This window comes from Heptranchias perlo, chromosome 12, assembly GCF_035084215.1.
Source record: "Heptranchias perlo isolate sHepPer1 chromosome 12, sHepPer1.hap1, whole genome shotgun sequence".
In the NCBI taxonomy this organism is placed as follows: domain Eukaryota; kingdom Metazoa; phylum Chordata; class Chondrichthyes; order Hexanchiformes; family Hexanchidae; genus Heptranchias; species Heptranchias perlo.
In genome coordinates, this window is record NC_090336.1 from 34473521 (window position 1) to 34500379 (window position 26859).

The following is a 26859-nucleotide window of genomic DNA, read 5'->3' on the forward strand; positions in this document are numbered from 1 at the left end:
AAACTGAACATTTCATCCCTCCAGCTTTTTTTTTATTATACCATCCAATCTTCACATGAGTGTGTTTATACTCAACAGTTGACTTTGCTCCAAATTTAAGCTAGGCTGGTTAAAAGTTATCTTCTTTTACTTACCACCATCACTAATTTCCTGCAAGATTGAATCATCAAAGTGCAGTTCCCCCTTGTTTATCAACTCAGCAAGTTTTTCTTCTGAGTTGGCCACAAATGGAGGGTCTCCAGAAAGCCTGCATAAAAAGAATCAGGTGATATTTGTACTTTATTTGCAATTAACTATTTCTAAACCACTGAATGCCTTTGGATGGCTTCACAGCAGAAGAAACTTAACTCTTGTGCCTGCAAGAGTTACATTTTAATTTTGGCACCATGGGCAGCAATATCTGCTGATTACTACAGAGTGGTACTGACCCTAAAGTGTTATTTTACCTGTAAGTTTCACAATTTTTTCAATTTATTTTCAAAAGCTCAATTCTTTTGTTCTTGCAATTCTCCTGATGAATTTAATTACTTTTTTACTGCTATGACTGATTTAATTCTCTCTCAACTCAAATTTCTAACTGTCCTACATATGCAATTACTGAGCAATCAGCTCCATGGTTTAGTAATTGTGAATTTATACCACTTGCCAACAATAAAATCAGCAAGTAGAATTTAATTGCACCACCTGGGATAGCATTAAGTTATACAGAGCAAAAAGCTCCCAGGTCTATTCCCAGTCTTTGATGAGTTAGCTGACTTCACCCAACTGCAGCAAATCGGGTGCTACAACTGGCCTTAGAACCACTGAGTTAAGTAGGAGAAAAAAAATAAATGAGCCATGGTTCGCGCTCCTTATTGCAATCCAGTGAGCCCCATTAAAAGTATGCCTGTGAACGTCCAGTGAGAACCGGATTGGATACAACCAATGTGTTCCACAGTTGAATAACGTGTACAACTGTCTGCTCAAACATGAAGAACGTCACTTGGCCAAAATATCAGAAGGTGACTATCGACTCTAGAGCCATACCCGGTTAGAATTCAGCATATTAAGATGAGGTGACTAAACTGGAAAAACAAGTTGTGATATTCAGTTAGCAAAATTAAATTACAAAGTAAGAACAGAATTTGACTTTTCAAAAGTCACACACATAAGGATGGCAGATCGATGCCTCCATGCACTGTGTCATGCAGTAACGGAATGTGTGTATAACTTCACGATTCTGCACCACAGTTCTCAATCGTGCTGTGGTGTCAGAGGATGTGAATGGAGAGAAGTGAGCAGTGTGTTTTATTATGGGGAGGGGGATAATTTTGGGGGAGACACTGTGGGTATTCTCGTATACTTATAGAATCATAGAATGGTTACGGCACAGGAGGCTGCCATTCGGCCCATCGAGCCTGCGCCGGACTTCACAGTGATTTGATCATGAGTGGCACAGACACAGGCCTAAAATTGTTCATCTGTTTGTCTCTCGTACAAAGAATTAAGTGAATTAAAGAGAAACTAAATTATATATATATATATATATATATATATATATATCATGCATATACTGCACATATGTCTATTAAATATTAAAAGTCTTACATCTGCATGCACTTCGTGTTGTGTAACACCTTTTTTTTTCCACAATTCTTGTCACATTTTTTTGTTACAGCTACACTTTAGCCATCACATTTTTGGCACTATACACCATTGATTGGCTCAAATAAAATAGTAATAAATCAGAACTGAAGAGGTAGGGAATAATGAATCAAAATTGAGGAAAATGGCTAGAAAATTGCCAATGAGAATCTATTGAGTTATAAAAATAACCAACTCTGAATGACGAGTCAGGAGAACATACCAATTAATAGAAAAGGAAAAAAAGGTGAATCAGTCAAAATTCTTCTTGAAAGAAAAATGTTTTGCCATTTGTTCCCTCAGTAACTAAAAATTCTTATGTCCGAAATAAGGTATTAAATAAAAAAAAATACATATTTCATGATAATATGATTAAATTTACCAATTGAAATGTATTTTGTGTCCGTTAATACCTTCATTGAAGATTTATTTTTACTTGAAGGCCTCAGCCTTTCCCAAAAGCCTGGGCTTGAGCTTCATATATTTGCCCAGAGCTAAAGGCAAATCTTGCAGTCTGAGCATATGCTTAAGTAGCTTTAGTCAGCCCAAATGCTTGATTGTTTTTCAAAAGTATTTGAAGAGAAAAAGAGATCCATTTCAAATATGATAGACTGTACTAATTACACATCTGTTGCAGCTTTTATGTTTGAATTATAATCAATTTAATATTAATTTTTCTCAGTTGAAATCAATCCATAACAGCATTTTATTGTGTGAGATCTTGAAAATAATTTGAATACAGACTGTATTTTGAGTAGGTTTCAATTAAACTTTCAAATAAAAGCTATTTTTTTACTTCAGAAAGTATGTCAAGCTGAGGGAGAGAGAGAGAAACAGACACACACATTCAGGAACTAATCAAAAGATATGGAATTCAACATTTGCAGAGATCACTTAGAATCCAATCCTTCCAGATGTGAGATCACCCTACATCCACAGTGCTGTCAGGAGTGTGATCCCCCTCCCCTCACTGCTGACAGATCCCAGTGAGCAATGGATAAAATAGGGAAGGGAGAGTGAGGGGTAATGAGTAGTTTAGGGATGGAGAAAGTAATGGGGGTAGTTGAGTATTGGGGGGATTGGAGTGGTGAAGGATCGGAGTAGTAAAGAAATTGGAAAGTGCAATTTTGACTTGGTGAGTGTCTGGAGGAAAAAAAAGGAGCAATGGTGCAAAAAGGAAAAAAACACAGCAGGGAATAAGAGTTCAGGAAAAGGGAAAAATGCATTGAAGAGAAATTCTGAAAATAAGGAGGGGGGAGGAGGAAATCACATTGGACAATGGGGTTTTTTATAAAAAAAAGTTGGAAAGAAAATCAAAAGGGGCCATTTAAAAACATGCACATTCAACACGACTGGACTATTAAAAAGTAGTGCCAAGAAAGGAAAAAATGGAAAATCGGGTTATGAGGAAGAAAAGGCAACAGAGCTAGGTTATTAAAACAATGAAATGCAGCACAGCCATGCCTATTGAGGAAAAAGGGTAGCAGAAATTGGCCTATTAAGAAAAAGAGAGAACTGGGGTTAATAACAAAAAAGGCAAGGAACACAGCTATCAAAACAAAAAAGGCAGCAGAATGGGGCTATTAGAAAATAGAACCGTGACAAATATTAAGCGGTTTTGCCATGATAGCTGTCCCTTTGAATCATGATAGTTTAAAAAAACACCTATACAGCTTCAATCTACACTTATCAATTGTGCAAATTTGTTATGTCACCCCAGTAACTTGCTGTAGAGGGAGTCAAACACACCTATCTATACAGATTTTGTGATGGGTTCAGTCATAGATATTATGGCCTGTATTTTTTGGACAAGGTTGGCAGTTATGAATTTCTAATCAGCCTTTGCAACTCATTGGGAAGTAGAAAAATGGGTGTATATACCACAGATACATATCAAATTCTTATCCTTCAAAAGTTGCTTACAATGTATACATAATGACTCCTATGCTCCACGTGTCACACTGCTGGGTGTACTGATGGGCACTGAGAACTTCTGGAGCTGAAAATAAATACAAAGTAATATTAGTAATACAGGTAGTCCAGCACTTCAGTTGGGAAATAGTGCACAGGGAGTGAGTAAAGCAATTGGGTGGGGAATGTAACATGAGAACTGAGATGAGCAGTTGGGTGAAGCGAAAGCTGCACGAGTGAGATTAAGAACAGAGTAAGGGTGGCATCCTGTTTTCTGGCAACTGGGATCATCAAAGCCAGAGGCAGAGACATTCTTAGGTGGAGGCTGCGCTGAATGTTCTACTATTTCCAGTCTCTCTCTAAGTCTCCATGTACTAATTCTATTTAAATCATTGCATACTTATGTCATTTTTTTTGCACCAAAGGTGTAATGCTTTATATTTGCCAGTATTAAATTTAATTTGCCATTTGTCTGTCCAATTGCATAACTGATCCTTTTCCAAATTATTATTTGCATCCTCTTTCTACTACTCTCCACATTTTAGTGTTGCCTGCAAATTTTACAAGCTTGCAATTTGTTTTGACATCCAGATCATTTAGGTAAACTAGACAAAACAGAAGTTCAGGAATTCCACTCTTACCCTTCTCCAATCTGATATTGCACTCCTTATTGGTAATTTCTGTTTTCTACTTTTAAGCCAATTTCTTATTCAGTCCCACTTCCTATCCTGGACTCTCATGGTCTTTATTTTAATTACATGTGGAACTTTATCAAAAGCTTTCTGATAGCCCGAACAAATTATCTCAAAGGGAGCTGCACTATCTAGTGAAGCCCACTCTAGACAATTGTCATTGCTGCTAATTTATTTGTACTGCAAATGCATAATCAATTAAAGCTGTACCTTCTTCTCACTAGCAAGACAATACATAATCCCCAATAATAACAATTTGAAAAGTAACATACAAAAATACAGCAATAAATGTAATGCCCAAAAAATTAGAATTTGAAGTAATTCTTAGACTCTCTCCTCCCACAATACAAAAGAAATACTTGGCATTGATATAGCGCCTTATCACATCTCTGTAAAATGCCTGAAAGTGGGTCACATACAACAAATTACTTAGAAGTGTAGTGACTGTTGTTACGCATGTAAACCCAGCAGCTATTTTGTAGACAGCAATGAAATGAATGATTAGGTAATGTGTTTTTGGTAGTGCTAGTTGAGAGAAGATTGCTAACCAGCACACCTGAGGAACTCACTGCTCTCTTTTGAATAGTGCCACGGGATCTTTAAATTCCAAATGAGCCACCCGAGACAGAAGACAGTTTAGCATCTTATCCAAAGTATAGATAAAATCCTGCTACAAATGCTACAAGATGTTGCTCTATGCCTTCCAACAATCTCTCTATCAAATGTAAGGCTACATTTCCCTTAATTTCCCAATACTTCTTTAAATTTATGAAATAGGTGCTGCCTCCTGCGAAGCCCAATAAAAGAAATGAGATAACCCTGCCAGCTGATTCTAGGTTGCACACAGACCGAACAGAGGATTTTCTCTTTGGTCTGGAGGAATGCAAACCAGACCATGATGGGCCTACGGCAATCCTCTGCAGCAGGTTTAAGGGCTGGAGCATGATTTGCTCAGACAACAATAACAACTTGCATTTATATAGCACCTTTAACATAGTAAAACATCCCAAGGCACTTCACAGGAATGTAATCAGACAAACATTGTGACCAAGTCAAAGAAGGAGATATTAGGATTAGTGACTAAAAAGCTTGGTGAAAGAGGTCGTTTTTAAAGAGCATCTTAAAGGAGGCGAGAGAGGTGGAGAGGCGGAGAGATTTAGGGAGGGAACTCCAGAGCTTAGGGCCCAGATGGCTGAAGGCACGACATCCAATGGTGGGATGAAGGGAGTGGGGGATACACAAGAAGCCAGAGTTGGAGGAACGCAGAGTTCTTGGAGGGCTGGAGGAGGCTACAGAGATAGGGAGGAGTGAAGCCAAGGAGGGATTTGAAAATCGAGGCATTTGTGGACCAGGAGCAAGCACTTGGGTGATGGGTGAACGTAACTTGATACAGGTTAGGATACAGACAGCAGATGAGCTCAAGTTTATGGAGGGTGGAAGATGGGAGGCCAGCTAGGAGAGCATTGGAATAGTCGAAGTAACAAAAGCATGGCTGAGGGTTTCAGCAGCAATTGAGCAGAGGTAGGGGTGGAGACAGGTGATGTTAAGGAGGTAGAAGTAGGTGGTCTTTGTGATGGAGAGAATGTGGGGTCAGAAGCACAGCTTAGGGCCAAATAGGGCGTCAAGGAGTCCAGTCCCGATAAGAGCATAGGAATGAGCATTATCATGGAACCACCTTTGGCCCTCCTCTGGACTCCAAAAATATAGTTACTATTTCTCCTAGACCTGTTTTCTAAACCATTACACTATCTGAAAGGTGCTTTTCCCACTGCCAACAGTTCAGTGATTTTCTCCTCAAACCAGGCAAAATACTTAGTGTCCATACTGTAGCAACTCTCCACCTTCATTATGATGGCTTTAACAAGTTCCAACTTGGGACATTATGAAGTTTGAGAAGCTGCCTGACTGCTTTAATTTGACTCAGTATGTCTGCAGCAATATTCAGAAAGAGATCTGTATCTGAATCAAAGCCCAGTCCCCTAGTAGCTTAGAAAGAGGAACTTGTGCATGTGTGTTTCGGAACTTGCAGCCATCAGATGAGTGGGAATCATTATAAACTTTAATGAAGGTTGCTGTGAGCCATATTACAAAGCCAACAAACTAATACAAAATTGCGCAAAAATAAAGTGAGAATGGCCAGCAGCAATTAGAGTGGGTGAAGTCAGAACTAGCACACAACCTTTCTACGGACAGCTCTAACTAAAAGCCCCATGAGCTTTCATTTATTTAGCTCTGTCCCTCATACTTTTTGTGCCTGCTTATTCTCTCCTCTCTCTCTTCCCCCTCTTATCTTTCGTGTTGTTCTCTCTCTTGCAAGAGGATTGATACTGGGCAATATCTGGTAGCACATATGCTGGTTTCCTATATTTGAGAAGGGCAAGGACTTTCGCCTCATGCCAGGCAAAATGCTTAGTTGTGCATACTGTAGCAACTCTCCACCTTCATTATGATGGCTTTAACAAGTTTCAACTTGGGGCACGTTGAAGTGTCAGATTAAAGCAGTCAGGCAGCTTCTCAAACTTCAACGTGCACCAAGTTGGAACTTGTTAAAGCCATCATAATGAAAGTGGAGAGTTTCTACAATATGGACACTAAGCATTTTGCCTGCTTTGAGGAGAAAATTACTGAACTGTGAATCTTCCCTGTCGAACGTACAGCAGTGATTAGGTCTGCCAACCACGTTCGTCCCTTTGGCCCCAAATTCGAAATAAATGCTGTCCTTGCCAGAAGCTTTTAGTGGTCATGAGGGCCTTGTTTGTTTCTTCTACATAATATGGGGCTGATAGTGAAGAAGTGCAGGGCTTTGTTGGAACATTTGGAAAGATCTCTTTCTGAACCTTCTGTCTAGTCAGCTCGTCAGTGTCGAGTTATGGAGAAGGTGTGATGCTGTCACTTTGCGTTCATGGTGTTTTGACAAGTCATCAGCTCCAAGCTTACGGAGGCGTGCCCAGGCTTTGCTGCGGGGAATGTGTTTCAGGCAGTTTTAATAAAAAGTTGAAAAAAGCAGTCGTAGTCCTCTGGATTCTTGGTTTGGTATATCTTGTCTTCAACGTTTGCAGTATATGCAACCCAATTCGTTTGGCGGAAATTACGGCGTGACTTTGGCATTAATTCAATTAGGAGAGCTCCAAAGCTGACACAGAATAGAGGGGCGGTGTTGGCTGCAAGAAGTTTCCAAGCACTGTTTGTGAAACTTTGCAGAGGGACTTGCGAAGGCTACGGCCTTTCATTAGAAACCACAGGTCTGGATTGTGTTCAGTGTTCTCTCTGCGAAAAGTGCCAGGTTGTTGGGTATCAAAAAGCAGATGGGCATCTGTGAACAAGGCCCAATCTGCAAATTGCTCATCAGCTGCTTCATTTCTGGTACTGCCCCATTGGAACAGGCCAATTTCAGTCTGGGTCGAAGTGGCTGTGACCATTACTAGTGATATTAAGGCTGACTTCCAGCGGAATCAAAAACCGGAACAGCACAGATAGATTTATCCGCTCCCATTGACATGGTATGGAGAGATGGGCTATTGCTCGACATCAAGGATCATCACATGACTATGCGACTCCTGCCCACAATGTTGAGCAATCTTAGGTACCATGTCCTTTTGAAGGGGCAGATCAGCAAAGCACGCACCCTCAATGATAGCCTATCTCAAAGATCTACGCTGATTGCTTCACTATTCAACATCTATATTAGTGACTTACCTGACACAATTTTGCATATGTCCATTTATACTGATAATATTACCCTTTCGACATACCTCACCACCATCGGCGAGACCCACTTTACCGAACTGAAGGTAATGGCAAAATACTTTCAATACTCCGCCACAATGCCTCCAAAATCTGAAACCTATTCCCCGCAGCTATCGCAAGGTTTATACCTTGCTGGCAACCGTATACAGCAGCACTCTTCAAAGCGTATGAGAAGAACGATGATCCAGACACAGCAAGACCAATGCTTGATTCATTGAACTCTGCCCATCTGCAGAAATGGCATGAGACAACTGAGGATCTTGACCACTCATTCCATTCGCAAAGCTTGGGCACTACTCCATAAGCTTGGAGCCGCTGACTTGGTAAAACACCATGGGGGCAAAATTGAGCCACGTTGCACCTGTTCTATAGGCGCTATGCGGACACCTAAGCCCCGAAAATGGCGTCTGAGATGCGCGTTAAGTGTGCAGGACGCCATCTTGGTAAAGATATTTGTGCACGCGCACCAACGAACGCCAGCAGCATGTAGAGTAGGGAGGTTATGATGCGAGTCAGTGTGCAACGCTGATTTGAAGCAGCTGGCAACATTTTGGTCTTAACCTCGCAAAGCTGAACAGGACCTAAATGGCATGAAAGACTCCCCACCAGCACTATTTAAAGCGATCGTGCAGGAGTTAAAGGTTTAGTAGCTGGATTAGTTATTTTGGCTGCTGGTACAATTGTACGTGTTTTTGAAATTTTCCTGTACTTGGATAAAGTTGCAATATCCTACAGAGAGTGGTGTGGCTGCTCTTGCAGTATTGTTAGTGCTTAACAAAGTTGCTGCCAAATATGGGTGGCCTGCTGAGGCTTCCTCTGGGAATTGAACATGCCTAGGAACATGCAGAGAGGCCACACAAAGCGGGACAAGTTGCTAGAAGAGATGGGGGGGAGGAGGAGGAGGAGGGGGTGGGGGAGGAGGAGGGGTTGAGGGGGGGAGGAGGAGGAGGAGGAGGAGGCGGCGGCGCAGAGCACTCAGCAGGAGGCCATGTCCAATGAGGGTCTTCAGGGACCAATTCTCACACCTCAACTTCAGTGACGACCAATGCATCCGACGGCTGCGGTTCACAAAAGAGTTCATGCCTTAAACTTGTCAACTGCTGCAGCCACAACTGCAGCCTCAGAGCAGGGCAAGGACAGCACTGCCTGTGGCTGTCCAAGTAACCGTGCCGCTAATTTTTACGGCTCTGGCTTCTTTCAGACTGCTGCTCTGTACACACGCCGAAACAGATTCATCTCATTCTTTCTTGCCAGAGACGAGCAGCGGGAGGGAGCACAAGGATATGCTTGCATTGCAGGCTTCCCCATGGTGCAGAGTGCCATTGACTGCATGAATATTGCTATGTGTGCTCCACATCAGAACTTGGCCATATTCATGAACAAAAAGGGATTCCACTGCCTCAATGTGCAATGGTGTGCGACCACACACGGTATGCAGGTCAATGCCCGCTATCCTGGCAGCAGTCATGATTCCTTCATTCTGCGGCAGTCCAACCTGCCACCTATATTTCAACCATGATGGCAAGTCAAAGACTGGCTACTGGGCAACAAGGGTTATCCCCTCATGAAATGGCTCATGGCTCCGGTCAGGAACCCACGCACACATGCACAGCAGGTCTACAATGAGAGCCATGCTGTCACACGGAACATCATAGAGCACACCATAGGCATCTTCAAACGACGCTTCCGCTGCCTGGGCTGTTCTGGAGGAGCCCTGCAGTACTCAGCTGAGCGGGTATCACGATTTGTCATTGTATGCTGCATGCTGCACAGCCTCACCATTATGAGGGAGCAGCCCTTGCCATCGCCTATCAGGTGAGAACCCAAGCCACAGTCAGAGGAAGAGGAGGAAGAGGTGGAGGCGGAGGCGGAGGAAGTGGAAAGAGAGGCAGGGAGGCAACAAGGTAGTCAGTCCCTCTCTACCAGGGCTCTGCGTCATCAGATTATTAATGAGCGATATCAGTAACCTCAATGACACATTCAACAGTCCCACACTCCTTACCTTTCCTCTCTCACGTGACCATCAAATCGTCCTCCTTATGATTATACATTGCTTTCTCCCTCAGCCCATTGCAGAAATAAAAACCACCACCAAATACAAATTGAAAACCACATTTATAGATTTACACATGAAATGATTCAAACAAACTGATACTATTCACCCCTGTGCATTCCCTTAGTGCCTGTTGTTCGTGTGCCTTTACCTTTCCTAGTGCTCCTACGAGGTGCGTCCCCAGTGGCTGGAGCATGGGTGGTGGGATGCTGCTGATCTTCAGTCAAGGAGATTGCAGATGGTCTTGGAGGACGACCTCAAGCTCTGGGCCAGGAGGGCCCGGCATCAGGCTGCACCATCTCGGCCTGAGCTGCAGTATTCTGGCCTGGCTGGCTGACAGGCAACGGTGGAGTGGCAGGGGTGGGAGAAGGAATGCTGTCATCCTGAGAGAGGACAGTGGATTCGTCTTCCGTGGCGCCACTGCCACTCTTCTGGGGTGCCGCCTCTCCAATCCTGGTGATTAGCTGGAGAATAGATTGCTGGACTACTGTGACGCCCTGGAAGCCCCTTCCACCGTGGTACCCAGAGCCACGATAGCAGCAGCCTGAACTTGTAAGGCAGCAGTCTGAGCTTCCAAAGCAGCAGTCAGACCTTGGGTGGCAGATGTTTGTGCTGCAATGGAAGCGGTGACATCGGTCATCAGACGTTGCATCATGGTGGGTTCCACAGGTGCGCTGCTGGAGGTGACCACCCGTTCCATGTGGGAAAGGATGGGCTCTAAGCTCTGTGCAAAGCCCTGTGCCAAGTTGGAGCTGGACTCCTCCATGCCCCTTGACATTGTGCGCAGGCTTTCCGGTGCACCAAGCATTTGGTGGTGTACGCCCATCAAGCTTCTTCTGTAGCCTGGCCCACGGAAGTCACCATCTGACTCCTCTGCAGCAGAACTAGTGTGCAACCTCGCCCTCTGGCGAGCTGGCACATGCGGTATCCGTCCACCGACCCCAGCTCGTGCGCACTTGTGCCCCGGTGTCTCACCACCTGCAGATCCTTCCTCTAATCTACCCTCTAAAGGATGCGCAGTGTCAGTATCTGAGCTGGTGGCTGCAGGTATCAGATCGAGTGACGGTGTGTCTGAATAATCACTGTCATCTTCCTCTACCTTCTTTGACTGTGCCAGTTCCAGTTCTTGGGTATCTGAAATGACAAAGGGACATGGGTTGAGTTATGCTGAGGGGAGAGGAGAAAGTAAGACATGCGTGCTTACACCATCTACAGCACGTGAGTCAGAAAAGATTGTGGGATGAGGGAGAAGTGGGAAGCAAGGAGGATTAGGTATGCAGAGACCCTTAATAATCGATACCACCAGTGGCCACAGCCTCAGCGATGGCCCTTCCAATGATGGATAGCACTGTCGCCTCCATGAGGATGGGGATGTGTAGGCGTGCTTGTCCTCCCCCAGTTCTTTCCTGCTGCCTGTTGTTATGCGCCACCTTCTCCTGCAAGTCAGAGGGAGGTGTGTCAGTGAGTGTCCTGCAAGATGTTTGGTTGATGTGGCTGTCTTGGTTGAACAGCTGCCAGTGTATGTGACCTGTGAATCGTGGGTGTGTGGAATGCAACAGTGGTAATGAGTGAGGGTGAGAAGAATAATCTGTTTTGAAGAATTGCGTACTGATTGACAGCATCTATTGGTAGGTGGGTGACGGGGGTTGTCGTGCATGGAGCAGTGGATGAGACTAGTGGTGCAGTTGGTAGGAGGTGCCACTTGAACTAACTCTCCTTGACCGCTCATGTCAAATCATTGAACTTCTTCCTGCACTGCATCCACGCTTGTGGTGCGATGCTCCTGGCATTTACCTCGTGCGCGACTTCATCCCACTGCCTCTTCAGCATATGCCTGGACAGCCTCATGCCCCCCTGCGGATATAGAATGCCCCTCCTTCTGTCCATTTCCTCCACCAAGGCCTCTAGTCTGAGAACCTTGGTGCATGATCCCTCGCGAGCGCAGTCAACCTTCATTATATTCCAGCACAGATTTACTTACCAATGCACTTCCAGCACTTCCTGCAGCCACAGTGCACCTCCCCTTTAAGAGGTGCAGGCTGCCTTTAAGTAGTGTTAGCCACTCCTGATGCCGGGGAACCCTGCTGATGCGTGCGGCCAATCAACAGTGCAGCTAGCGCTGGCTGCACACAGCTATCATTTAAATCATTAGGCAGCACAAATGTAACACGCAATCCCTACAAACGGGCGGAGGGTTAATCGCACACCGCAATCCCAGCGCCCGTTTGAGGGTTATCCAACATAACCCCCCATGAACCCAAAGTCACAGCCTTTCACCTAAGCAACAAAGCTGCCAAAGAACCACAATGTCATTTTTTTTTTGCAGTAAAAGGGAACAAAATAATCCCTATTCCAAAGTACTTTGGTGTAACCTTGGACAGGAGCTTCACTGTTAAAGCTCATCTGGAAAAGACATACAAAATGGTAAAAGCAAGGACTAGCTTCATCTGAAAACTCATGAGCACAACACGTGGCGTCGATGATCAGTGACTGCACTGGTATATTCAACCGCTGAATATTGTGTGGGCATTTCATATACAAAATTTCTGGACACGCAGCTTAATGCTGCAGTGAGGATCATGACTGGAACACTAAAATCAATGTCTGTTAAATGGTTTCCCACTGTGGCACATATATCCCCACCCAAAATCTGGAGAGAGACACAACGGTCGTGAGTACAATTGGACCATGGCCAACCTGAACTTACCAATTCACGAGGATCTCCAGAACCTTCCGAAGACACACTTGGAATCCCGCAAACCTTTTTGGAATCGGGCTAATGCTCTTAAAAAGTGTCATCATTCAATCCTGAGGCACACTTGAAAGAGCTCTGCGATAATGTTAATGCCCCAAACACCTGATTGCCGACTCCACAAAAAAACTTCCAAGCTTCAACCTACCCAGGAAACAATGGTCCATATTGAACAGTTTAAGAACATCACACCTCAGGTGCGTTCATTTCTTATGCCACTGGAAGGTGAGAGACTACGCACAATGTGATTGCAGACACCAGTCACTTCCAAAACTATCCACTGGCTCACCAATCTGGACCTGGTTATTTGAACTTTGCTAATCACCTCTTTTGCCATACGATATTAGTAGTAGTACTCCCTCTTCTCATTCTTCTCTGCGCCTTCTATATTTTACTTGCACCTTCTCTTTTGTTTAACTGCATTCTTATTCCCTGCTTCTATTCTCTTTGTCGTCTTCATTTGTGCCAATCTCCTTCCTGCAGCCAAGAGGGCTGGGATACAAGGGGCAAGGGAGAGACTGTTGAGCTGGATGATTTTATTTATTTAATTCCTCCCCCTTAATATTATAGGCTCTATTTTGTATAATTGGGCAGCAATAACTTGGTTCCATGTGGAGAAGACATTGGAGGGAGATTGGGAGAGAGAACTAAAACACGATTCCTGCTGAAATACTGGCACAACTGCAACAGAACCTAAGTTTGGAGGCAAAAACAGTTTGTAAAGTTTTCAAAAAGCAGTGCAGATTGATAGAATGCTCCAGATTTTAGGATCGTCAATGAAAAGATCCCATAGATTTTTTTTAATAAATCTAGTTAAGTGATGTGGATTTTAGGTTCTCAAATGAACCAGTGGAAGCATAGCAGATGCTACAATAAATACAAAATCAAGTAGCTAGTGCTAGTGTTAGTGCCTGGACTAATAATCCGGAGTCATGAGTTCAAATCCCACCATGGCAGCTGGGGAATTTAAATTCAATTAATTAAATAAAAATCTGGAATTAAAAAAAACTAGTATCAGTAATGGTGGCCATGAAACTACCAGATTGTCGTAAAAACCCATCTGGTTCACTAATGTCCTTTAGGGAAGGAAACCTGCCGTCCTTACTTGGTCTGGCCTATATGTGACTCCAGACCCTCAGCAATGTGGTTGATTCTTAATCGCCCTCTGAAATGGCCTAGCAAGCCACTCAGTTGTAAAATCTCGCTACGCACTGTGGGAGAACCTTCACCACACGGACTGCAGCGGTTCAAGGCGATGGCTCATCACCACCTTCTCAAGGCAATTAGGGATGGACAATAAATGCTGGCCTTGCCAGCGATGTCCACATCCCATGAACGAATTTTTAAAAAATCTTAAAAACTTCAAACAGGCTAAGTACAACAACATGCAGTATGTGACATAAAAGGTACACTAACCCACGTTCACCCGGGAAAGTCCTGTGGTTTGAAATTCTGATCAAATACTTGAAGCATGCAGAAGTGAAAGGAAAGTAATAATAGTAATCAGGTATGTAAAAAGGAAAAGACTGGCGAAAGCAAATGTGGGTCCCCTACAGACAGAGATGGGAGAATTTATAATGGGGAGTAAGGAAATGGCAGAGAAATTAAACAAATATTCTGGGCCCGATATTAGGAGGGAGGTGGGTTGCCAGCGGGGGGGGTCGACTGGGCGCATGGGTAACCCGCCCAGTAAAATCGGTGGGTTCCCCACGCGATCGCAAGTAAATTGAAGCCACTTATCTTGGCTTCCGGGTTTCGCGCTGGAAAGCTGTACAGCGGGCGGACTGCGCAGGCGCATCATAGGCAGTCAGCTGGAGGAGCCCTATTTAAAGGGGCAGTCCTCCACTGACTGATGCTGCAGAAAGGAGCCAAAATGACAGCATGAAGCAGCCCAGGGGGAAGGCTGCTCCCAGGTTTAATGATGCCTCACTCCAGGTCCTACTGGATGGGGTGAGCAGGAGGGGGAGGACAGAGATCTTCTCCCCAGCGGACAGGAGGAAGTTGCCTGCCTCTGCCATCATGAAGGCCTGGCTTGAGGTGGCAGAGGAGGTCACCACTACCACCAACATATCACGCACCTGCATACAGTGCAGGATGCGCTTCAATGACCTCAGTAGGTCAGCCAAAGTGAGTACACTTACTCATTCCCCTACACTCCATCTGCCACATCACCGCCCCCACCCCACATCTCCTTCTGCACTGCCAACACAACTCTATCACATCACCCCTCACAACCGCTCAAAGCTCATCCTCATCTTACCTGCACTTACTCACCTCACCAGTACTCATCCCACCACTACCACTCAACCCAATCCTCATACAATCTCATGGCTCTGTCTCACACTCACCCTCTCATGCATCTCTTTCACGATCAGCCTCACCCAACCTGCCACTACCTGTGCTGCAGCCACATGCATCACGTATGTGTAGTAGGAAGCGTAAGGCAAACGTGTCATGAGCATGAAGGGGGTGCACAAGGGTGTTTGAGGGTTTGTCATGGTTGTTACTTATATTTAATTTCTGATCAACTCACATTACATATTATATTGTCTTGGCCATTCTTGACTGGCTTGTGCAATAATGCCCTTTCATGAGGTTCTCCATGAACACCCTTGATGCCACCCATTGGGTCACCCTACAGTGGGTGTATGTGTAGTTACACGACTACTTTGTGCAAGTGCCTGTTGCGCAGCACTGTGTTGTGTAGCTCCACGTGGCGGAGGTGGAAGGCATGCCCGGCGAGGCTGGTGATGTTGCTCGTCCTCCAATGGAGTGATGAATGCAGCAATGGACCCCCCCCATCCTGACAGTGTGAGTGTGAGGGGGTCCACAAAGTAGGTAAATGTGTTTGGACAGCAGAGTTTAGGGTATGATTTAATAATTTGGAGTGCGGAGACAACGGTGTGGCAAGCACAACTTTGTCTGAGGTGACAGAGTGCCCTGCTGCAATGAATGAGGTTTTACCCTGCACCTGTTAAATGCTGCCTTTGGCTGCAACACGTCTGTTTAAACAGGGAGCGTTTCCCCCAGCATGGGAAACATGCTCTGGGTAGTTCAAAATCCAAATCCTCCTAAAATCTCCAACTAATGGAGGTCTGTAAATGACCTCAAGTACCCAGATAATGATCTTAAGTGGGATCCCGCCGGCTTTGATTGTGGGCGGGGTGGAGCCAGGCTCCGGACCCACTTTGGAAATCCCCAATTTTAGGAGACCCCCGCCATGAATGCACCCGCTCGGCCATCCGAAAATTGACCCCTTTGTGTCTGTCTGCACAGTGGAAGACACAAAAAACCTCTCAGAAATACTAGAGAACCAAGAAATTAGTATTAGTAAAAAAAAATAGTGCTAGAGAAATTAATGGGATTGAAAGTCGATAAATCCCAAGGACCTGATGATCTACATCCCAGGGTTTTGAAAGAGGTGGCTATAGAGATAGTGGATGCATTAGTTGTCATCTTCCAAAATTGTATAGATTCTGGAATGGTTCCTGCAGCTTGGAGGGTAGCAAATGTAACCCCACTATTTAAGAAAGGAGGGAGAGTGGAGGGAGAGAGAAAACAGGGAACTACAGTCATGTTAGCCTGACATCAGTGGTAGGGAAAAGGCTAGAATCTATTATAAAGGATGCAATAACAGGACACTAAGCAAATAATAATAGGATTTGGGAGAGTCAACATGGATTTATGAAAGGGAAATCATGTTTGACAAACCTATTGGAGTTCTTTGGGGATGTATCTATTAGAATAGATAAGGGGGAACCAGTGGATGCGGTGTATTTGGATTTTCAGAAGGCTTTCGATAAGGTCCAACACAGGAGATTGGTGAACAAAGTTAGATCACATGGTAATATACTGGCATGGATTCGGAACTGGTTAACAGACAGAAAACAGAGAGCAGGAATAAACGGGTCTTTTTCAGGTTGGCAGACTGTGACTAGTGGGGTACCACAGGGATTGGTGCTTGGGCCCCAGCTATTCACAATCTATGTCAATGATTTGGATGAGGGGACCAAATGTAATATTTCCAAGTTTTCTGATGATACAAAACTAGGTGGGAATGTGAGTTGTGAGGAGGATGCAAATAGGCTTCAAGGGGATATAGACAGGCTAAGTGAGTGGGCAAGAACATGGCAGATGGAATATAATGTGGAAAAATGTGAAGTTATCCACTTTGGTAGCAGAAACAGAAATGCAGAGTATTTTTTAAAATGGTGAGAGATTGGGAAATGCTGATGTTCAAAAGGGTCCTGGGTGTCCTTTTACATGAGTCAGTGAAAGCTAACATGCAGGTGCAGCAAGCAATTAGGAAGGCAAGTGGTATGTTGGCCTTTATTACAAGAGGATTTGAGTACAGGAGTAAAGATGTCTTACTGCAATTATATACGGCCTTGGTGAGACCGCACCTGGAGTATTGTGTACAATTGTGGTCTCCTTACCTAAGAAAGGATATACTTGCCATGAAGGTTCACCAGACTGATTCCTGGGCTGGTGGGATTGTCGTACGAGGAGAGATTGAGTAGACTAGGCCTGTATTCTCTCGAGTTTAGAAGAATGAGGGGTGATCTCATTGAAACATACAAAATTCTTACAGGGCTCGACAGGGATGATGCAGGGAGGATGTTTCCCCTGGCTGGGGAGTCTAGAACCAGGGGTCATGGTCTCAAAATAAGAGATAGGCCATTTAGGACTGAGATGAGGAGAAATTTCTTCACTCAGAGGGTGGTGAATCTTTGGAACTCTCTATCCCAGAGGGCTGTGGAGGCTCAGTCATTGAGTACATTCAAAACAGAGATCAATAGATTTCTAGATATTGAAGGCATCAGGGACATGGGGATAGTGCAGGAAAATGGCGTTGAGGTAGAAACTCAGCCATGATCTTGTTGAATGGCGGAGCAGGCTCAAGAGGCCGGATGGCTCCCATTTCTTATGTTCTTAGAATCATGTAATACCATAGAAACTAGAAACAGTCAGTCATTTAAATCTATGTGGTTTCTCTTTTCAATTATTCTTTAAGACCAAAAGAAAATGGAGAATGAGATCCTGAAACAACATTAGTATTTTTTTTTAAACCACTGGAACCGTTGTTGCAATTAAAATGTTTATACAAGTGAAGTCCAATGCACAGCACTATTACTGTACAAATGCTTAAACTTCATCTCCTATACCTCACTCCTACTTTAGTTATAATAGCAAACAAACAAAAAATGATAGACAGTTACAGTCACAAGCAGCTATTTGCTTGCTATGAAAAATAATGGCCCAGATTTTGCTGGAGCAGGGCATCTAGCGGTGTGATCCATTGTTCGTGCATGTTTAAGTTCTAAATTTTTTTGCTCACAAAGTTGCTGGAAGTGCAAGCTGATAACAGCACAGCAAGGGCAACAGAGACGTAAGAACATAAGAAATAAGAGCAGCAGTAGGTCAATCGGCCCCTCGAGCCTGCTCCGCCATTCAATAAGATCTGATCCGAACCTCAAATCTAAATTCATGTCCAATTTCCTGCCCACTCCCCGTAACCCCTAATTCCCTTTACTTCTAGGAAACTGTCTATTTCTGTTTTAAATTTATTTAATGATGTAGCTTCCACAGCTTCCTGGGGCAGCAAATTCCACAGACCTACTACCATCTGAGTGAAGAAGTTTCTCCTCATCTCAGTTTTGAAAGAGCAGCCCCTTATTCTAAGATTATGCCCCCTAGTTCTAGTTTCACCCATCCTTGGGAACATCCTTACCGCATCCACCCGATCAAGCCCCTTCACAATCTTATATATTTCAATAAGATTGCCTCTCATTCTTCTGAACTCCAATGAGTAGGGTTCCAATCTACTCAACCTCTCCTCATATGTTCACCCCCTCATCCCCGGGATTAACCGAGTGAACCTTCTTTGTACTGCCTCGAGAGCAAGTATGTATTTTCTTAAGTATGGAGACCAAAACTGTATGCAGTATTTCAGGTGCGGTCTCACCAATACCTTATATAACTGCAGCAATACCTCCCTGTTTTTGTATTCTATCCCCCTAGCAATAAAAGCCAACATTCCGTTGGCCTTCTTGATCACCTGCATACTAACTTTTTGATTTTCTTGCACTAGGACCCCCAGATCCCTTTGTACTGCAGTACTTTCCAGTTTCTCGCCATTAAGATAATAACTTGCTCTCTGGTTTTTCCTGCCAAAGTGCATAACCTCACATTTTCCAATATTGTATTGCATCTGCCAAACTTCCGCCCACTCACCCAGCCTGTCTATATCCCCTTGTAGGTTTTTTATGTCCTCCTCACTCTCTACTTTCCCTCCCATCTTTGTATCATCTGCAAACTTTGATACGTTACACTCGGTCCCCTCCTCCAAATCGTTAATATAGATTGTAAAGAGTTGGGGACCCAGCACTGACCCCTGCGGAACACCACTGGCTACTGGTTGCCAGTCCGAAAATGAACCATTTATCCCAACTCTCTGCTTCAGGGTAGATAACCAATCCTCCACCCATGCTAGAATATTACCCCCAATCCAGTGATTCTTTATCTTGAGCAATAATCTTTTATGTGGCACCTTGTCGAATGCCTTCTGGAAGTCTAAATACACTACGTCCACTGGTTCCCCTTTATCCACCCTGTACGTTATGTCCTCAAAGAACTCAAGCAAATTTGTCAGACATGACTTCCCCTTCGTAAAGCCATGCTGACTTTGTCCTATTAAATTATGTTTATCCAAATGTTCCGCTACTGTCTCCTTAATAATAGACTCCAAAATTTTACCCACCACAGATGTTGGGCTAACTGGTCTATAATTTCCAGCCTTCTGCCTACTACCCTTTTTAAATAAGGGTGTTACATTAGCAGTTTTCCAATCTGCCGGGACCTTTGCCGAGTCCAGAGAATTTTGGAAAATTATTACCAAAGCATCCACAATCCCTACTGCCACTTCCCTCAAGACCCTAGGATGTAAGCCATCAGGTCCAGGGGATTTATCCGCCTTGAGTCCCATTAATTTACTGAGTACCAATTCCTTAGTGATTTTAATCGTGTTAAGCTCCTCCCCCCCTAGAGCCCCCTGTTTGTCCAGTGTTGGGATATTCTTAGTATTCTTAGGGACCTTGGTGAACAACGGGACAAACAGTGTATCTCCTTAACCAATGAGATTTAAGGATTGAGAAATAAACAGAGGAAGGCCTGAGAAAGAGGGTGAATTAGAGTGGGTGAATTCAATGTCAAATCAGGTACAGAAAGAGAAATAAATGGAGGGAAAGAAAGATTGGATTAAGAGAGAGAGAAAAGAAAAGAATAAAATTGAAATTTGACATTTTTAAAATCTCCTAAACCACAACCTGAAGGAATGAGACTCCACACTTATAACTGTTTACTTTCTGGGCAAGAGATTAGCAGTCATTAACAATTATCACCCATTATTAAAAGGGTATGTACGCTATTAATTACTAGACTTAACTTTCTGTGGCGAGTTTAGTGGGCGATTAATGTGCAAATGCAGCACCTTCATGAAAATAACGGGGAGGTTAAGCGCGAGATGCCGTTTTCGCAAAGCTAACGGCAGAGTGGTGCAAATTGGCCAACAACTTGTGGCGATTCGCAATTCATGGGGTATCTCTTCCTCGCTAAAAGTTGCTGGCTGACTTGCGCATTAACAACGCATGTGTCATTCAGACGCTGTTATTTTTCCAGCAAAATCTGAAGCAATATATTTAATCCCCATCACTCATGCAATAAAATAGGAATTCCATTGTTGTCGACTGCGTAGTGCCTACTACTTTAGTCACCTCTGGGTTGAAATCTTCTTGTATAATATTAGTTTACGAGTGCTTAACACGTTCTTATTACATAGAATTACACAGAATGTACAGGATAGAAACAGGCCATTCAGCCCAACTGGTACATGCCGGTTTTTACGCTCCACATGAGCCTCTTCCCTCCCTACTTCATCTAACCCTATCAGCATATCCTTCTCTTCCTTTCTCCCTTATGTGATTATCTAGCTTCCCCTTAAATGCATCTATGCTCGTCACCTCAACTACTCCTTGTGGTAGCGAGTTCCACATTCTAACCACTCTCTGGGTAATGAAGTTTCTCCTGAATTCCCTATTGGATTTATTAGTGATCGTCTTATATTTATGGTCCCGAGTTCTGGTCTCCCCCACAAGTGGACACATCATCTCTACGTTATCAAACCCTTTCATAATCTTGAAGATCTGTCAGGTCACCCCTCAGTCTTCTCTTTTCTCGAGAAAAGAGCCCCAGCTGCTCAATCTTTCCTGATAGGTATAACCTCTTAGTTCTGGTATCATCCTAGTAAATCTTCTTTGCATCTTCTCCAGTGCCTCTATCTCCTTTTTATAATACGGAGACCAGAACTGTTCACAGTACTCCAAGTGTGATCTCACCAAGGTTCCATAAAAGTTTAACATAACTTCTCTGCTTTTCAATTCTATCCCTCTAGAAACGAACCCCAGTACTTGGTTTGCTTTTTTTTAATGGCCTTATTTACCACAGGGAGTAGCTACTTTTAGTGATTTGTATATCTGTACCCCCAGGTTCCTCTGCTCCATTTAGACTCTTATTATCCAAGCAGTATGTGGCCCCCATATTCTTCCTACCAAAATGTAATACCTCACACTTACCTATTTTGAAATTCATTTGCCAATTACACACCCATTCTGCAAGTTTATTAATATCTTCCTGTATCTTGTCACAATCCTCCTTGGTATTAACTATACTCCACAATTTGGTGGTATCTGTAAATTTTAAAATTGTACTTCCGATTCCAGAGTCCAAATCGTTTATGTAAATGATGAACAACAATGGTCCCAGCACCGATCCTTGTGGAACACCACTTTCCACCTCTTGTCAGTCTGAATAACTACCTTTAACCCCTACTCTCTGTTTTCTACTTTGTAGCCAGCTTGCTATCCATTCTGCTACTTGTCCCCTGACTCCATATGCTCTGACTTTAGTCATGAGTCTACTATGCAGTACCTTATTGAAGGCCTTTTAAAAATTCCAATAGATTACATCTACTGCAATACCCTTGTCTACCCTTTCTAACTTCTTCAAAGAATCTGCTATTTTGATGCAGGCGCTAACCTGTTTAAAATAATATCACAGTGCAATTTTATCTACACATCTTTGACCCTGGATGAAGAAAATGTCATCTAAGTTTCAAATTCTGATATTATTAGCAATATAGAAACTTAGTATATCCAATCACTTTGACTTGTGTGAACCACCAGTCTTTTAGGAACAGAAGTAGGCCGTTTAGCCCCTCAAGCCTGTTCCGCCATTCAACGAGAATATGGCTAATCTGTGACCTAACTCCATATACCCCTCTTAACCAAAGGTATTAAGGGATATGGGGCTAACAAAAATCTATCAATCTCAGACTTAAAATTAACAATTGTGCTAGCATCAACTGCCGATTGTAGAAGAGTTCCAAACTTCTACCACCCTTTGTGTGTAGAAGTGTTTCCTAACTTCACTCCTGAAAGTCCTGGCTCTAATTTTTAGGCTACGTCTCCTAGTCCTAGAATCCCCCAACCAGCAGAAATAGTTTCTCTCGATCTACTCTATCAGTTCCCTATAATAGCTTGAAAACTTCAATCAAATCATTCCTTACTCTTTATTGTGTGTTTGCAGCTGAAAATCAGAGAACAGAACAAATTGTAAACCATTAGAGATGCATTCTTTATTTAAAAAAAACATTTTATCTCATTTAGTGCACACTGTCATTGTCAAGTCAGTTGCTAATGCCTTCATCCATACTGAATAGCAGTAATAATAGCACCATCTGGTGTCCTCTTAGGACTAGGGACTGCAATGAGAAGTACACCAAAAATTCTGCCTTTCGAAGAAATGAAGTAAACAACTTAAACTGGCCCACACACAGCCTGTCATCCTAAAACAATGACCTTAATGTTTGCTAAATTTGGATTTGTTTCAGCATGCACCATGGGAACAATTCACACTTTTCTTTGCTGACCAGTGGCTGGTCATCAAAAAAACAAATTATTTCTTTGTTGTTCACGTAGCTCTTCTATGCCACCGTCATAGATTGCTTGCTGAAAAGAAGAATCCTCATTTATATTAATGACTCAAGGCTGGAAGACTGTGAAGGTCTTATTCTTTACTTGCTGAATTATTAAAAAGAGGCTCAATGGTCGCAGCTCAAGAGTTGAGACAATGTTATAAGAATATGCCACCTGCTGCTTGTGAAAAGCCTCCTAGTCAAGCCTTTATGTAATATTTAGAAATAGGCCAATGTGAAATTAATAAATATATTTAATGTCATTTGTTATGTAAAAGAAACTGTTGAAAATTTGCTTGAGAAGTTTGTAATTTCCCAGTAATCCACTGAAAGGTAAACTCTCAATCTTCCAGTGAGGACATCACAATTTTTTTGTACTATCAGTGTGTTTTTGTAAAAGTTCTAGATATAAAACTATTGCGTGAGTGGGAGTGATTATATAACAAAATAATTTCAGGGTTCAGGTGCCAATCAAATAGCCTTTCTTATGATTGTGATAGCACCTAAACACCTCAATGAAATTTTCTTACTATTGAACCAAACAGGTTGACAGCACAGAAGGAGGCCATTTGGCTCATCGTGTCTGTGGCAGCTCTTTGATAGTGCAATTCAAAACTAATTTCACTGCCTTGCTCTCTCCCCACTGGCTTGTATTTTCCTCCGATTCAAATATTTATCCAATTTCCCCTTAAAATGTCCAATGGTCTCTGCATCAGCTACTCCCTGTGGTAAAGCATTCCATGCTCCAACATATTTTTTTGCAACAACTCTTGATCTATTATTCTCTACTCAGCTATGTATGGAAAAAAAATGCTAACTTTCAATGACTGGTACATTCAACTTTAATGTTTATTACCACAAAAAGGGTCATTAAAAGCAGGCCTGGTTGTACAACAGGATTCACTCCACCCAATAAACTAGTGTCACGGCATGATGGCATACAGAATTGGTATAGAATGTTTCTGTTAGTGCCAACATTAACTACCAGAACTAAACTACAATCTTAATCTTGTTTTATGCCCAGGGAAATAATTGAGATAAATTTAATATGTAGTGGAACGTCTAGTCAAAGGTTACACCTAAACAAAAGACACTTTTGCAAACACCTGCAATTGTTTTGGTACAAAAATAAAAGAAAAACAATTTTGTATAAATAAAACTAGAAAAAGCATTGGTCACTTGTGTAAGATTAACTGGAAAGTTCTGTGGAGAAAATACAAGACGAATTGGAATATAAATAACAACAGATTCCTTACCCATATACATAGGTGTTCCACAGGTTGCCTGTAACATTTTGTCACTACCAACACCCCCTTTCTGCACGGATAGTCCAAAATCAGTCACCTGGGTAAAGAAGACATTTTAGAATGGACTGCAGAATGAGGTATAGAGTACATTGTAATGCATTTTGTTGAGCATCAATTTTCTGCACAGTTCTTTATGTTTCATTTGCAAATGGTGCATTCAGTCTGCAGAGATCCCACTGTGGAGGTTCACCATACAAGCTTGTTCCTTACAGGCCATCTTTACACATCTGAGACTGCTTCCACAATAGAGTATGTGTTTAAAGTACAGTTATTAAAAAAACACTGCCTTGATATCCAATAGCAGAGCTCATTTGATCAGCATTGTATGATCATGCTTAAGATTGCCTGAAGTGAAGGTGATATGTAGAATGCAGTAGTCTGAGAAATTATAATTAGTTGTACATTTATATTACTGTATTATAAATCCAGGCAGAATGCTCAACTAGCTTTGCTGGCTCTGCATAGCATGACATTTTAACAAACAGTAGAGGAGCTTAAATTTGTGTAATTTGAAACCATTTGCTTAGGACACAATTAATAGATTACTGCAGATTTAGAGAGATTTTCCTTGTTCTGTGCCCATGGGCACTGGATCACCTGGAAGCAGAAATTGGGTGGGTCAGAGCACCCGTCTGTACAGGAATCTGCCTGATTTCCCTCCATTAATTTATATGGAGGAAAATCGGGAGGATTCCTTTATAGGCATGCGCTGTGATTTGCCCGATTTTCTGATATTTGCTGTAACCAGGCAATCCATTGCGCCTGGGCACAGGCCCAGGAAAATCTCTCCTAAAGTGCTTTCTCAATTGTACCATTGATGACAAGGAAGTGATGGGAATAATTTTGCAACAGTTGTATAACCCAAATTTAGAGATAATTTATTCAAATGAAAATAATAACTTGCACTTATATAGCACCTCTGATGTAGAAAAATGTCCCAAGGCATCTGATAAATTAAACAAAAAATTGATGTGAAGCCAAAGAAGGAGATTTTAGGACGGGTGACTAAAAGCTTAGTCAAAGAGATAGATATTAAGGAGGGTCCTAAAAAGGAGAGGAAAATGGAGAGGCAGAGGGATTCAGGAACAAAGGAACAGGGGTAGGACATTCAGCCCCTCAAGCCTGTTCTGCCCCTCAGTTAGATCAGGGCTGATCTGTACCTCTTCCGTTTACCCGCCTTTGCTCCATATCCCTTGATACTCATACCCAACAAAAATTTTATCAAGCTCAGTCTTGAAAATTTTAATTGACCTAGCAGCCACAGCTTTTTGGAGGAATAGAGTTCCAGACTTCCTCTACCCTTCGTGTGCAAAAATTATTCCTGATTTCACGCACAATTTCTATGGCTCTAACTTTATTATGCCTCCTTGTTCTGGATTCTTCCACCGGAGGAAACTGTTTCTCTGTATCTATCCTATCAAAACCTTTTATCATTTTAAATACCTAGATTAGATCACCCTTCAACCTTCTAAACGCAAAGAACTACAAACCAACTTTATGCAACCCTCATAATCTATCCCTTTAAGCCCCAATATCAGTCTAGTGAATCTGTCCCCTTCCAAGTACAATATAATTTTCCTGAGGTTCAGTGCCCAAATCAGAATGCAGTACTCCGGATGAGGTCTGACCAAGGGTCTGTACAACTGAAGCCTTGCTTCCACACTTTTGAATTCCAACCTCTTGAGATAACATTCCATTAGCCTTTTTGATTACTTTTTGTACCTGTGCACTAGCATTTAGTGATTTGTGTATATGGATACCTAAATATCTTTGCTGCTCCACAGTTCCTGGTCTCTTACCATTGAGAAAATATTCTGATATGTCTTGCTCAGATCCAAAGTGGATGACTTCACACTTCCCCATGTTGAACTCCATCTGCAACAGTTTTGCCCACTCACTTAGTCTGTCTACATGCCTGCTCCCATCTGTGCAACTTACTGTGCCTCCTAACTTAGTGTCATCTGCAAACTTGGACATACAACCCTCTATTCCTTCATCCAAGTCATTAATAGTAAAGATTAGGGAGGGAGGGAATTGCAGAGCATGGTACCTAGATGGCTGAAGGCGGGGCACCAATGGTGGGGCGATAAGAGGGGAAGTGCACAAAAGGCCAAAGTAGGAGGAGCAGAGGAGTGGGTGTTGTAGGGCTGAAGAGGTTGCAGAGATTGGGAGGGGCAAGGCCATGAAGGAATTTAAACACACGGATACAAATTTTAAATGAGAGGTGTTGGGAAACCAGGACCCAATGTAGGGCAGCAAGGATGGGAGCAATGGGTGTGTGGGACTTGGTGCGGGATAGGATATGGGCAACAGACAGATGGATCAGCTGAAGTTTACGGAGAATGGAGGATGGGAGACTGGCCAAGAAAGCATTGGAATAGTCAACTGGAGAGGACAAAAGCATAAATGAGGTTTCAGCAGCAGACAGGCTTAGGTAGAAATAGAGACAGCTGATATCACTGAGATGGAGGTAAATGGTCTTTGTGATGGAGAGAATACGAGGTTGGAAGCTCAATTTGTGGTCGCACTGGTCTCCGAGGTTATAGCAGTGTGGTTCAGCCTGAGGGAGCGGTTGGAGAAGGGGATGGAATCAGTGGCAAGGATATGGAGTTTGTGGCGGCAACCAAAGGCAGTAGCTTCAGTCTTCCTAATGTTCAACTGGAGGAAATTGTGGACAAGCAGTCTGACAGTACAGAAACAATGAAGGAATCGAGAGTGGTGGTAGAGTTGGGCATCAGAGCATA

The 26859-nt window shown here is 43.0% G+C and overlaps 1 protein-coding gene across 8 annotated transcripts in view; it reads right to left on the minus strand.

Moving 5' to 3' along the window:
* stk33 (serine/threonine kinase 33) overlaps positions 1-26859 on the minus strand; it is a 231786-nt gene that overhangs the window by 44525 nt on the left and 160402 nt on the right. For all 8 annotated transcript variants that reach the window (XM_067993920.1, XM_067993924.1, XM_067993923.1 and 5 more), the window contains 3 exons: positions 24065-24152; positions 3547-3622; positions 135-247 (listed from right to left, as the gene is read on the minus strand). In XM_067993920.1, coding sequence (XP_067850021.1) covers positions 135-247; positions 3547-3622; positions 24065-24152 — 277 coding nt within the window. The remainder of the gene's footprint in view (positions 1-134; positions 248-3546; positions 3623-24064; positions 24153-26859) is intronic.